This window comes from Rhea pennata, chromosome 14, assembly GCF_028389875.1.
Source record: "Rhea pennata isolate bPtePen1 chromosome 14, bPtePen1.pri, whole genome shotgun sequence".
In the NCBI taxonomy this organism is placed as follows: Eukaryota; Metazoa; Chordata; class Aves; order Rheiformes; family Rheidae; genus Rhea; species Rhea pennata.
Genome location: NC_084676.1, coordinates 22,379,162 through 22,394,135, shown reverse-complemented (window position 1 = coordinate 22,394,135; position 14,974 = coordinate 22,379,162). Strand labels below are relative to the sequence as shown.

The 14,974-nt window shown below is 42.7% G+C and overlaps 1 protein-coding gene across 4 annotated transcripts; it reads right to left on the bottom strand.

Annotated features, from left to right (window-relative positions):
- Positions 1–2,977: 2,977 nt before the first annotated feature.
- On the bottom strand, positions 2,978–14,184 carry LOC134146749 (C-terminal-binding protein 2). Of its 4 annotated transcripts, XM_062587258.1 has the most exons (10): positions 14,063–14,184; positions 13,406–13,560; positions 13,161–13,305; positions 10,498–10,704; positions 9,680–9,894; positions 8,770–8,900; positions 8,493–8,620; positions 7,788–7,908; positions 6,442–6,659; positions 5,035–5,090 (listed from the first exon to the last, which is right to left on the bottom strand). In XM_062587258.1, exons 1-9 carry the CDS (start codon positions 14,109–14,111, stop codon positions 6,488–6,490), a joined length of 1,323 nt encoding a protein of 440 aa, XP_062443242.1. In that variant the 5' UTR covers positions 14,112–14,184; the 3' UTR covers positions 5,035–5,090; positions 6,442–6,487. The 4 variants fall into 4 exon arrangements, with proteins under 4 accessions (XP_062443241.1, XP_062443243.1, XP_062443244.1 ...); XM_062587257.1 differs by having other exon boundaries at positions 2,978–6,659; XM_062587259.1 differs by lacking the exon at positions 6,442–6,659 and having other exon boundaries at positions 2,978–5,090.
- Between the last annotated feature and the right edge of the window lie 790 nt (positions 14,185–14,974).

The window sequence follows — 14,974 nt, the reverse complement described above, 5'->3', positions numbered from 1 at the left end:
AGATCGGAGCAGTGAGCACTACCCACACTCGCAGGTAACAGGTAGCGACGGCGCTATAGCAGTTTCTAGCTCGGGATCTAAGCGGCAGTTTTGAATGTTTCAGGTTGGCACGGGTGATCTCGGGATCCAGCCATCACGAGTCCGGATGCTTTGCTTCGAGGTGAGACAGACTGTCAAGGCCACACTTTAAGGAGGTGGTTAAGAAACAACCTCTCTGCGCTACTGGGACGCTGCTGCTCCAGCCAGTGGATACCTCTAAACTGTCCTCACCTGGAATAAGTAAACACGCCAACCCTTCTGCTTTTCAACATACTTGACAAACACAACATACTATAGAATCCTGTGCTACTAGAGGGATGGCACAGTTCTACAGCTCTGCTTGTGCAGTTACTCAGGGCAAAGAAAATATTGCTGATAGAATCTGCTACTCATTCCAATTTCTACACTTAGTATCAGGAGATAGTCTTGTGAAAGTAAGTTTGTTTTTTTCCTTCTTGTGCACATACCACTTAACTCTGCAAGTCATTCTCTTAACTCAATCAAAGACGAGTTGTGATGTCTAGAGAAGGCTCAAAAGTTTTCAGTTTTTTGGAGGCTGTATCTGCTTTTGGTAATTTGAACAACTACAGAGAATAAATACATTTCTGAGATGGAACCCCCAAAAACATACCTGTTCAAAAGAAGAATCCATTTTTTTTTGAACCATTGTTTCATTTGTTCAATCTAGTAACTTGTGCAAAAAAAGACAAAAAGCTTCTCTTAAAGACTAGCTGTGCTGATGCTTGTTAAAGGAGAAATATTCAAGTTAATCTTTTGGGGTTAATATTTTTTAAAAAATATATATTTCCTGATTTTTAATATATCAGAAAACAGCAAGAAGTTGTACAAGCCTTGATATATTTTCCCTTTACAAGTCATCCTTGCAGTTTGAACCAGAAATAGCCATAGCTATTCTCAGGAGAAATTCAAAAGCTTGCTTTGTCAGCTGAATGATAAAATGTCTTCAAGAATAGATCTATTCGAAAGGCCTGGCAATGACCTACTGTTTTATTTTAGAACTCCTTCCTCCAGTAACAAAGGCCAAAAAACTCCAATGTCTGTGTATATGTATTTTTTAAATCTTTTTCTTCCATAATAATGAATAGCAACTGATAGAAGGAATCAAAGAAGAGAAGTGGAATCATTCACAGAAAACTAGCCAAGGTATAAAAAGCAGTTACATAGATAACTGGGATTCAGAACAACATGCTTCAAATGGGGGAGCTAAGAATTAATCTTACTTCAAAGTACAATTTTCAGTATGACCACCTAAATACTTAAGGAAGAATATTCTGTTTAAGTGAGCATTAATACAGCTGAGAAAGGTATCTCTAATGGCTTAGTATACAAAGCTAGAAAAATTTTAACCAAGTATAACAAAGTTTGTTGTTTTTTGGGAAAGATAGCTATGTGTATTCCCCAAAGTTATGCAAATAATTAATTTTCCATCTTCAAGTATCTAGTAATTTTTGATTCAACTGTAAGTTTTCTTGAGGCTTCCTTGAAGCATTAAATTCTGCAACACGACACAAAACAGTCACAGGCAGTTCCATTTAGTCTGCATTTTGTCTTTGTTGACACGTCAGTCAGATTAACCTCCTCCCTTAACTGAAAGTTTTTCCTTAGTGACCAACCAAAACCTGCCTTTGTTTGCATGTGGTTTTTGTAGTTCATGATATCTTAGCAAAAACACATTCTGTTCCTAGCTGCCTCTGTGCTTTATCTGAACACCCTTCATGAAAAGGTTTGATACTAAATGACATGAACTTTCCACTGGGACAGGTCATCTAGTCAGAGGGATGCTTCCTTGGTCTCAGCATTCAGGTATAACATCAACTTTTAGAGACAAAACATTTGTTGTTGTTGTTAATATTCAAAACCTAATACTTAGGCAAATACAAGCATTAGTGGTACCAGACCTCAGCACTGTCTTCCTATGCTGTATAGTACCTGTGAGCTTTGATTTACTACACTTTACTTGTTTTACTAAGGCTTTTCTTTTCTTTTTTTAAAAAAGTACAGGAGATGACATAAATGAAAGACTGACGAATGATTACAGAGCCATTGTCTTGTGTTTAAGCAGAAAAAATATTGCCACAGTAAGTCCAAGATCAGTGCTACATTCTTTGAAGACCAATACAGGCTTTGCCCTCATGTCTTAATTTCTCTGAAACAATTAGTAAGATTGTTACACATTAGAAATAGAACCACCACAGGAGAGATTGAGTAGTTCTATGTCCCCTTCCCATTCCACTAGCTTTACCATGATAAAGCAGGCCAGCAGTTCCAATATTCCATCTCTTAAACATGGTGCTGGATGTTCCAAAAGTGAGCAACACCAGCTAGACAAATATTGGTATAATCTAAAGAATGGGAGAGGTTTCTGGCCTTAATGATTGACACAGGGCATGTAGCCCATATAACATGAACTAAATTAAATTTATATTCTCTTAACTACATCAGTATTGACCATTTTTAAAATTCTACTGCATTGGCTTCTATTATACCTTAGAGCAGCAAGTTTCACAGGCTAATTTTGCTATGTATTAATTTCAAGTATTATTTTACTGTAAAAGGGTAAAGACAAGTCCTGCTGTTACAGGCTTAACAGGCTGCAAAAACACTCACCACAGCATCAATTTGTCGTAAGTCATGTGGTAAGATAAGCTCCAGGCTACATCCAAAGCTGGCCCTTAACCAGTAAGGTGCCTGCTCTTTCATTCATTCCCCTCCAGGCTCAAATGATGGTCAGTCCTCCAGAATTCAAAGGAAGTCACTTGTCAGAGTGATGGGGCTAGAGAATATCAGTGGGGAACATGTAACTCACCTAATCTGAGAAGGAAAGTGGGACTGATGCAGCCCCTTACTTGTAAAGGTTTTCCACCCTCCCCTCCAAAATAAATTGCATCTCAGGCTACCCTTCCACAAACAGCAGCCATGTTCTTTGGAGAACTTTATTAAAATATATCCAAGAAATAATCAAACATTCTCTAATGAGTCAGGAGAGAACTGAAGTGAGAAAAACATCTGTACAGGGGACAATACTGTAAGTTTTTGTTTACATGCTTTATTTTTTTAAAACATTTCACAGTTTAGTCATTGTCTACAAAAATATATTTCTGAAATTCTGAGTCCTCTATAAAAAAGCTGGTCAGCAACAGTGACCCTGACAAACAGAATGTACCTTAGGACAGTGTGAGCACCTCCTGTAAGCAGATCAGTGCAGATAGGGCACTCCTGCATCACCCTGGGAGACTTCTGTTCTTTGGGATTAAAGCTCCACACTACTTCTGAAGGATGGTGTTTTAAGAAAAAAAAAAGGGGGGGGGGGTAAAAAAAATCCTTCCACTTCTCCATACTGCACTAAACCTGGGGGAGGGAGCTGCAAACCAGTGTATCACACAGGCGAGGGTGCTATCAAAGAAGGATTTGGCACTCAAGGGGATGGAGAAGACCACAAGAGTACTTTAGTATTGGTAAATTTTTCTTTGAGCAATTTGTTCAGAACAGCCCTGCTCTTTGTGACAGTAGGTTCAGTCTGCAACATCAATCAGACGTAATAATGCCATAAGAGTGGAATAGTTTTACAAGCACAAAGAGCCCTTCTTTGAGGTGTGGATAAGGGCTCAGCTCAATTTTACCTCAGCTTCTGCAGTCACTTTAATCAAATGGGAAGGTGCTTTCATATCCAAACAGAAGCCTACATGGTACTGGATAAAACAGAGCCATCATCATCAGTGCTGTCAGGCTGAATTCCTCCATATCCATAGTTAGAAATAGTTCTTAAGACATTATTTACTTAGTCGAACTCTTACCAGTCATCAGTATATCTAGGAACCAAACATAAGACTTGAGAAACTCAGTGTCCCGCAGATGAGATCTCCTCCACTTCTCCTCTGCTCAGAGAAGCTATTTGATTGGTCTTCAGACATACAGTTGGGAAAAAAAATGCTGACTCTTAAAATGCATCTTGCTTTCTGCTCTAGAAGAGACAGGATGAATGGACTCTAAGCCCTGTATTTGCAAAGTTCTTAACTAGAAGCCCCTTACCACAAAATAATCTGCAGGCCTGAACCTCTAAGCAGGGCAGAATTTTTCAGTAGCAAATAAGAAAACAGCAGTTATTGACAGACTGCTTCCCTACTACATCAATAGAAAGAAAATCAGCTCTCATTTCCTAAAGAAATCTTTTTCTCATCAGCCTATCAGAAGAACACCTTTCTGAGCCAGTAGCTTGTTAAATTTGGATTTCTCAGAGATACACAACTAAGACAAAATGCTGTTGATTATTTCAGGTACAGCTCCAAATGAAGTGCTTCTGAGCTTTAGGCTTTTGCTCAAAAAGTTCTCCTTCAACTTGTGCCTACCATGAATTCCAAGTCTGGCCTGCTAAATCTGAGCAGCCAAGGAGGTACATAAATTTTAAATAGAATCAGCATCGTTCAGCAAAATATAGAATGCAAGAGCTTGTACCAATGCAAACACCTTATCAAAAAAGACACTCAGCACTATAGAACTAACATAATCTCATTAGAGCTAAACAGTTAAAGTGGAAAATCTGTAAGAGAAACACCTGAAGTTTACTTCCTGCCTATTTTCTTTCCTTGAATTGCCAAGGAGAGTGGGGGAGAAGGAATGAATCACCTCACTGTATCAGCAGTAAGTTGCACAGTAAGCCAGTATATGAAGGTAGGATCAGAGAATAATTTACAACCAGAAAAAGAAAAAAACCCTGAAAACTTACAGTCTGAAAGCTTTGTTCAGTTTCCCAGACTGCGAACAGCTGTCTGCTCCTCAATGAATCGTATGCAATTCTATCAGACACTGCCAATACTAGAATTGTTGATCCATCAAGTTGTATTCTCACTCTGTTCCCAGCTGTTCAGCTCCCAGAGACGCACAAAAAGGGAAGCAGAAAGGGCAGACAGGCCCACACATAGCACATGCCTCCAAAACAGCATCTCTTTTAATATACATGAGCAACAGAAATCAATCAGGAGTTGTTGCATCTCAGGAGAACTGTCAATTCTGTGTGCATGGAAAGGCCATAACTAAAGTATTAAAAAAAAAAAAAAAAAAAGAAATTAAGGGAAGAATTAGAATTAAGAAAAATGTTCTCCCATGGAACCTGTTATGCTGAAGTCTCCCCCTTCCTCACAGAAGTAGTGCATGCTCAATCATTTTGGACAGAGAGTGGAAAAAGCCTTGAAAAAAGCAATCCTGCCTTGCCCTCAGGTGATAAGCTACTTGTGTTCTCTTTCTCCCTTTGCATCGGAGGGCTTACTCATATCTAAAAGCTCTGTCTCGCTCTTGTGGCACAGCCCATTATTGGAGATGCAGTACATGCTAGCAGAAATAGACTAATTAGAGTAATTTGGTCAACTTTAAAAGCTGCCTTCTCCATCAGCACAGATGCAAGCATCACCAGCACTGGTGTGTTACTTCTAGTTAATGCCGTTACGCCAGTGAAATTCTGTAGCACAGACAAAGCCTAGAATTCTAACTTAATAGTTACCTTGTGGATAAACGGCATTATTAGACTGTGAGGTACTTGCGTGTGAGGAACCAGTGATTGGAGCTGCAAATTATTGCTATTTGCTGTCCTTCTGGTGCTAGTTTCTCCTTTTTCTGCCTTCTCTTTCCCTCTCTGAGGTACATAGACTCCAGGATGGACTCTTCAGAAGCCTCAAGAACACACTGGCCACCAGAACACATTTGATGACACTGTAATCATTTCCAAATCATTTACAAGACTGAATCTGAGGCTGTCACTATTTCTGCTTTTACCTTTAGGCCTAATACTGCATAGTCAAAACTTCCATCTACAATATGATCAAGAACTAGGAATGCCTATACCATGCCTGTTCTCACAGAAACCTTACTGAGGTTAATGAGCAAGGTAACACAGAGAACTGAGCCTAGGCTGCTTTCTGCCTAGGGCATAATACAGTTAATAGTCATAAACCTCTCCAGTTCACCAATCTTGTCTTAATATTCCCTGTGCCTACAATTCAAGAGGTTCAGCCAAATGAAACTTATGCTGCTAGACATCACAACCGAAAAATGTGCACTGAAGTCTCGTTAGGAGCACCGTGGAACCTCCCTGATCAGGCAGCTCCACCTCTCCTATGTTCAAGTGCACAAGGTCAGTTCCCCGTTACAGACAACCGAGGCAGATATATGGGAAACCACATTGGTTAAACCAAGTAGTTCTAAGAGGAGGCAAGGTCACTGCTGCCCTGCCCTAGAGAAGGAGAAAGATTCATCAAGAGATTAAAACTAAATGGGTTACAAAATAAAGGCAAGAGCTAAAGTTTGCCAGTAATGAAATGCATTCTCCTGTCCCATATGAACAGGAAATGGTCTCTGTAAGGTGTTAAAGAATGTCCTAGGAGGACATACCCTCCTATTTTTTTCTGTTGCCAGAAACGAAGAGAGAAAGATGCTGCTACTGGTCAGCAGGAATCTCTCTGTCTGCATCCAGTTTGCTTGTCTCTCCTGGGGAAGGGGTACGTGGAGCAGAGTGAGAAACAGAAGGGAGCCCATGAGCTACAATCCCCTCCACTACTGGTGGTTCTGGTAGCCCAGGGGTTGCTACTCCCACTACTCCTGGAGGAAACCTGAAACCAACAAAAACATGGAAATTACATGCTTGTCCAAAAGAGTTACACAAGGGGAAAGGAGCTGTGCCCTCACCCACCTGCTGAATACAAATCCCTCTTTCTAGCAAAACTACTCAGAGATAGAACACAGGAAATAACTGACACTCTTCAACCCTGTAGATATTTCCTAATACCAGACAGGCAGAGATAAGGTCAGGTTACATACTAAGCATTTACAAAATAGGTAAAAAAAAAAAAAAAAAAAAAAAAAAAAAAAATCATCTCCAATGGAAAACTGTGTGAGACACTGCATGGAGGTACCCTGAAGGGCTGGAAATTCCCTCCCCACCAGCAGAAGTGCAAGCTGACAGCTATCTCTCACTAGCCTGTAAGACAGAAAAAACTAAGGCACTGAATTAAGAAAACAGCCAGATGTAAGATGAAAAACAGAAGACAAATGTCTAATAAACCCTTTACTTCCATTTTGCCTCCCACTGTCTCCTCTGTGAATATATCTGGAGCTGTGTAGATCTCTCAGAGAATATATTTTGTACTTTACAAGTGGGAGAAAAACAGAAGGGAAGCAACATGCCCACAATGACTTCGCAGGTCTCTAACAGACAAATAAACTGAAAAACACCTTGTTTAGGCTAATGCCACAACCACTGAATGATGTATCTTGTAACCCATTTTCTTATTTATAGTCCAAGCTTGCAGTATAGAGAAGAAATAATAATTCTTTGCTTTTACAGACATAATGATATGAACTTTAAATGTTAAGATCCAGATCCCTTTTCACGCAGGTTTCACCTAGCAGGTTTTCATATATTAAGAAGCCTCTTGGGTATATCTTGCAAGGATTTGGAGCGAGGGAGCTGTATCTCAACTGGTATCCAGTTGGTAATAAACACAACCAAGAAGACACTAAATCCTGATACAGTTTCAGAAGGGCAGCTTTGTGTCTCTAGGCCAATTGATGACATGCTGCTGCTAGATCTTCAGAAAGACGCTATACCACAGATGACACAGGAATACATCTGCTTTCAGGCATAAGCAATTCCCAGACCCAAATAGAGATATTGACCTACCTCCGCAACAAGGTATCTATTCATAAGAGCAGCAACTCAGACAACCTACTTATCTCACCTGTAAGCTGCAGCTCCATTGAGTTCAGAGTGGACAGTTGCAGGATCAATACCAGACCACTGAGCTGCTAACAGCAAATACTCCTTATTAACACAGTTCCTCAAAGCATCAGGTATGTGACCTGCAGGAGCACAACAAATGACAAACAAAAACCAAAACAAAAAAGAGACAAACAGGAGACACTTATTTCCAGAAGTATTTGCAAAGGAAAGCAGAAAGGAAATGCTCGACATCCCACCTACTTCCCACAGGATAACACTGGGCAGGGGAGATTCTTCTTATGAAGAACTGATCTGTGGAGAATACAGGAAATCAAGCCTTCCTTCCCACTTCCGGGATCTTGAAGATATTAGTAGCCATGTAAACTGCAATTGCCAGGCCTCACCTTCCCCAGGAGACAGTGTACACTATTCCAGAATAAGGTATACAGTATAACTGATTGAGAAATTATTGCAAAGAATTTAGAAGATGTACAAGGTGAGAGGTACAAAGCCTTCCCAAGGACCGAAAGTGCCACTCCAGCATTAGCTACAAGATTCTTGCAAGACAGAGTCAATTATCAACTCATACTCTAGTTTGAGAGACAAATCACTGAATCTAAGTTTTAGGAACAATCAGCAGTTCCCATTCTATAATCCTTGCAGTGAACTAACAAAAGAATCCTAATCCAGCAGCAGCTGCAGAGCACACAACCTTCCTCATTACCTGTAATAGCTCTGCGGATCTCTTTAGCTGCATCTTCTCTGGATTCAATGGAAGCCTGCTCACTGTACCAGGCTGTGTGAGGGGTGCAGATCACATTGGGTGCATCTTTTAAGGGCCCCTGAGCAAAGCTGTGATGAAAAAAAACAAATGTGGTTTCTCCCCGAAAGTGATAATCCCATCTGTCCTCCCAGGTATCACTGTAACTCAAATAAAATGAAGGAATCATCCAGTACAGAAGAGTCACAGAACAGCAGTAGGCACACAGATGCAGTGTTACCTGAAAGGCTCAGACTCATGCACATCTAATGCTGTCCCTCTGATTCTCCCCTCCTTCAAGGCTTGTGCTAAGGCTTTCTCATCTACCAGCCCTCCTCGGGCTGTGTTCACCAAGAAGCAGCCCTGGCGCATCTGGAAAAAAGAAAAAAATTAAGTGGATTGACAACGAGACTTTTTCATGGAAGCAAAGTGAATCTTGGGAAGTCTACTGGAAATGAGCAGGAGCCTGCAGTGATTAGAAGAGGCCTGGACAGTCAGAGAACAGACTAGGAATGCTCTCACTGCAAAGCTAACATCAGGGCAAATGCCTGCAAGCAATGCTTGAGAAATTTGCTTTAAAAATAAGTAAAACCACAGGAAAACAAGGGTAGAAATGGAGCTAGAGTTTTGCACTCCACAGTCATCCTATTACTTTAAAAAAAAAAGAGGACGTGAACCAAGTATCCAGTTATACAAAGCTGGACTTTGATGTTCAGGTGTCTCTCATGAAAGCACTGAAAAGCATTCACAGACTACTGGAGTAGAGCCCGAGACTGGCTTTGCAGTGGGCTTGGGCAGACAGACTTTGGTAAACTGTATAAAGAAGCTTAGTCCCAGCCACACCACACCTGGCTCTAACCAGCAGTTACTCATTTTAAAGGTAATTTGAAACTATTTTGTCACCTAAAACATTCTTTATAAATGAAATTACTCAGCAAAAAGAGCCAGTCCTATTCTTCTCTTAACAAGAAATTTTATACAGCACAAAGCACAGGCACCCAGATCCACACGCTCCCAACCCCCAAAGGCAGCAGGTGGCACACAGCAGAGGCAGCAGGATTCACACGCTCTCAGCCTCCGGGGAAGCAGCAGTTTGCGTTCGCATTCATTCCCACAGTGTTCTGTGGGGGGAAACCAAGCTCCTGCTGCACCTGTTTAATAGTGAAGTCATTGATGAGGTGATGGTTATGTTCATTCAGGCTGCAGTGCAATGTGATGCAATCGCTGTGCATTAGTAGATCCTGCAGGGTTCCTACTCGTTGTAAACCCAAGGATCGCTCCACTCCATCCGGCAGATACGGATCATAGAAAATCACGTTGAAGCCAAAGGACTTGGCTCGCAGAGCCACTGCCTGTCCAACTCGGCCTTCACAAAAGAAAACCCACAATCATCAAGGAAAGGTAAAACAAACTTTAAAGACAAGATACTGGGGGAGACTGGGAGTCTAGACTGAGTTTATTGACAGGGCCTAAGATACTGCAGCCCTGGAAACCCCTAGGATTGCCACAGGGATCCAGAGGTTATTCAGTGCTGATCCCATGCTACTAACTCTAGTCTTTCCCCATGCAATAGCCTATACTTAGCCTAAAAGGAGGTATTTTTCAAGCCAAATCTGTACCCTGAAGCAGTAAGGCAGTAATAACCTGATCACAAGAGCTTGAGGAAGGTAGTTTTCAAGTGGCTTTGTTAACGATACAGAGCCTATCACACAGGGAAACAGTCACTAAGAGCTGTCTGAATGTTCCAACTTTTCTAAAGATTTCAATAAGGAAAAAAAGCCCCAATCCCATGACATATACCCAACTCTTGAAGATGTCCAGCATCACAGAATAGGACACCAGCATTCCATATGAGTTAGTGTGTTTCACAAGGAAAAGCTGTAAAATTATCCATTTTTTTTAGTCGGTGACTCCTAAGTTCCCAGAAACATTGAGTTCACTTTTTAGTCTAACAATTCCCATCACTTACCAAGTCCAATGATGCCCAAAGTCTCCCCACGGATACGCACAGCGCCTCCAGCCACCTCTCGAATCTGTTCTACACTTGAGGCTCGATTCCCTTCCCGCATAGCCTGATGTAGCCACGTAACACGGCGATAGAGGTTCAAGATGTGACAGAGGGTGGAGTCAGCGGTCTCCTCTACTGAGGAAGAAGGGATGTTGCAAACTGCAATGCCTACAAAGCCACAGAGTTCAAATGATATTTTTAGCATCACAATACTAAACCAATGCACAGTTCTTCAGGCACAAGGATTAGAATATAATTCTGTGCTTCAGAACTACTGCCAAGAAAACACACAGGGAACATTTCAGGAGCTGATTCTATAGCAACATGAATGGGACCAACCATCATTTTAACCTCCAGAAAATACTATTCCTTGCTTATAAATAGTCATTAGATTGTCACTAGCACCAGAAAAACAGGCTGAAATGAAAAAACTATGTCATAAAAGTAACAAAAGAAACTATTTTAAAAGGTCTGCATCCAAAAGATGCACTTACAGCAGAAGCATTCCTGACATATTAAATGACAGATTGCAGAAGAATTAAGATGACAGATGGTTGACTTCTTTCAGGCCTCACACTCCAGATGCTCATTGTAAGCATCAGCTTCCCCAAGAGTGACAGTAAGTAACTTATTAAATGCAGACAGAAGCCATAGGTGCCTCTCAAAATCACCTTTAAAAATAGTGATGCATAATGCTCCCACTCTAGAATCAACACAGAGCCACAAGGGACCATAAAAGCCATGGCTAGAACCATCAGGTAAATTACTAATGACAGAGTTAAGGTCCTGAAAGAACACATTACTGAGAGCAAATAGAAACATGTCAAAGCACTACAGCAAAACCTGGTCACTCCTCAGCAGTCTACCAAAATAACATCACTTTGCTGCTACTATGCTTTATAAAAGGATCTTTGCTCCTGAATGGGCACATCTTCAGAAGAGAATTTTTCAGCTGACAAAGCTTTTGGTAATGACTAGTTAGATCAGAAATGGGTCCCTTCCCCAGTGTAACCCTAGCCACTTGCCAAACCAAGGCAACTCCTCCTCTTCAAAAGTCCACCAGCTACCTGAAAACTAGGAATGAAATCTAAGTGGTAGCTGAAAGCACATACAATTCAGCAATACATCAGTCTTGAAAGCCTATAACAGAGCAGACATTCAAATAAACTCAGACCACATTCTCTCAAGGGAATGAGGAGAGCAATAGGCATACAAAATCTCAGGTACTGGACCCCTTTTCTCTACCCCGTCCTTTTGCAACTGTGCCATAATGCCACACAAAAGACACAGAGATGAAGGGAGATGGAAACCTAATTTCTTTAAATTTTTTTCATGGGTTACATCTTATTTGTCTTCAAAAAAGCTACATATGCTCGTCTGTTACATAAGAAGATGCAAATGTGTTTACATGAAATACGACATAAATGTAAAAACCACAAGCACACACTACAGCCCTTCGGTCTGACTTGAGTATTCAGAACTCACAAGCAATGGTATCATGCCTTCTAATAAATTAAAGGGCCTGGCTAAGCATGGAAGACATTCATGAGAAGACAAATATGGCCATGCCTAAGGCACACCACACTGTCCTGCCAAAGTGAAAACAGCAAGCAGCAGTTTGATGGCAAAAGAACTCTGAACTGTTGTTAATGATTGTGGCAGGGAGAAAAAAGGAAATCTTTGAATCTGAATGAGTCAAAAATATGAATTGTGACTATAAAAAGCAGAGAGCCCCTAGGCATGGACTAGCTTCTGTAAACTCAACTTGAAAATGTAATGGCTGGATGAGAGTCAAAGACCATACCAGGAACTCTCGAGAATACTCACTCGAATCATTCAGATGCAAAGACTCTTCACATCTAATTCAAGGGCGACATAGACCTGTGTTCTTTATTTGCAACTTACCTGTTCTTAGAGATCTTGAAATTTTGTTGCCTGTGTGAATTTTATAATTACATGCTTGCATTTGGTTTAAACTTAAACCTATTTTGCATTAGGAAAGGCTTCAAATCACAGACAAGCCTAAAAATGAAGGCACAGGGCATTCAAATGATTGGCCGCCCCAGAAAGACTACAAGGTCCAAACGCCTCACTGCCATGTGTTTAATAAACAGCAGCTTTTTGTCATCTGACCCAGAGATTCTTCACATTCCTGAACTCCAAGTTTCTAAAGGGATCTATAGTAAGGTGTTGAATCAGAACCTATCTGCATATATAAACTAAGAGGGGAAATAAATAAATAAATATTTACAGTGAATTTACGCTATATCAACATTTGCAGGGTTTTGGACATTATAGTTTGCTCAATGCTTACCCCACAAACCACCTCAAATTACCTCACCAAGGAGAAATTATCTAGACATTGTATTTAGGTTTCTGAATCCCAGACAACATCAAAGGGTCTGTGACATCTATAGCAGAGTAGCCTGAGAACCCAAAATCTTCCTTTCAAGTCACCTACCAGCTCAGACATTTATCCTCTTCCTAAAGATGCCTGACACTGAACAGCTCCAAATCTTGCTACTTAAAGATTTTAAATGTATTCAGCTAAAAAGCAGAAATGTATGGTGTTCCTCTTCGTATTCAGTTATAGTCGCAGCAGAGCTCTAATGGTGTTGCCATACCTAACTCTGCAGCTGATTTAATGTCCACGTTGTCATAGCCACTGCCAATGCGCACAATGACTCTGAGGGCTTTGAATTTCTCTAGATCCTGACGAGACAGGGTAATGGTGTGATACATCAGAGCACCTACTGCCTCGTTCAGCACCTACAAATAAAAAAGTCTCAATCAATTAATCAATCTCTACTTTGACTGCTCTTAGAGTTAGCTAACTCCATGTCCAAATGCTTGTATGTTTTCATCCCACCTTTTCATGGATTTCCTGAGTTGACTGTGCATCACAAAATGCCACTGTAGCAACATCCTTCAAGATGGGCATCTCCACAGTACAGTCTCTTCCATCCAGTAGTGCAACCAGAGGACGAGCGGGCATTGGACCATTTACAATAGGAGGTCGTATGCCTATTAAAAAAAATAGTTGGCACAAGTGACTATATGAAAGACAGGAATTCTACAGTCCTCATCTGTATGATTCTATATATATGTTTACATATGTAGTCCAATGAGCCACTAGTTCTTTTAAACTTCTGTAGTATTTAGGTAGGGGGTAGTCAAAACAAAAGAAATAAATAGCAAATAAATTTCAGGAAAAAAGGCAGGAAAAACAAGCTCTGCTTTTACTACTTGAATATGCAAAGGAAAACATGCTTCATCAATACGGAGATAACAGAGAAGGTCTGCCGGTGAGCACGCCGTCTTGTTCCAGGTTTCTCAAATCACCGACAGAGCTGCCTGGGGCAGCGCCCGCACCTGCGTCTCGGCCCCGCCGCCTACGGGCTGCAGCCCCTGCGGTGCGGCCGTACGGCCGCGGCAAGTGCCGCCGTGCCGCTGCGACGGGCCCCCACGCCTGCTCCCGGGAGGCCGCAGGGCCTGCGAGGCGCCCCGCCGCCGCGCCCCGCCCCACCTTCGCAAATCCGGTCCAGCCGCTGCCGCTTCACTTTGTGCTGGTCCATGGGCCGCGTCGGGCCGGGCCCGCAGCCCCGCGGCGCTGCGCAGGGACACGCCGCCACCCACCGCCGCCGAGCTCCGGCTCCCGGCAGGAAGCGGAAGGGCCGGGCCGAGGCCCAGGCAGCTCCGCGCCCCGCCCGCCCGCCATAGAGCCGCCGCAGCACAGAGTGCCGCTCGCTTCCGCTTCCGTGTCCGCCCCCCCCCCTCCGCGCGCAGCCGCCCGCCCACGAGCGTTCGCCGCGCCCGAGCCCCGGCGGCCGGGCGGGGGGGAGGCGCCGCCGAGACCCGGCCGCTGGGGAAGCGCCTAATGGTAGGCGGCCGACCGAGACCGCCGGGACGGAATGGCAGCAGCCGCGCAGTTCTGGCGACTCTAGCAGTGAGTAGTGAGGACAAGCGGAGATGCTCGGCGTCAAGCCCGCTTGGCGCTGGGGCAGCCCTTGTCTCTGCGCTTCTGCTTTCAGCGGCAAGGCCCCGAACCCTTCAGCTCTTCTCAGAAGATGGAAAGCAGGTTGCACCTGCCCCTTCTTTTGCCCCAACATTACTCACCTGGATCATCTCAGAGAAGCTGAGCAGAGTCTGCGCTCTCTCATATTCACCTTATGATGCTGCTTGGGGCCACCTTTTTTGAAGTCTCAGTCAGCAGTTACATGGGAGGTTTTACTGGTATCTAGCAGTTCAGGCCTGGAGGCATTCAGGGTCTGTGGAGAGAGCAAGAACAGAATGGGACAGTGGGAAGCAATACTGCAGTCCAAGGTGTCCCCAATTTCCAGGAGCTTGCTGATGGGATTCATGGGTGAGGCATAGGCTAAGGAAGAGGGGACTTTGTCCATTACAGTCTTGTGCACGCAGGGGAGAGACAGCAGAGGCT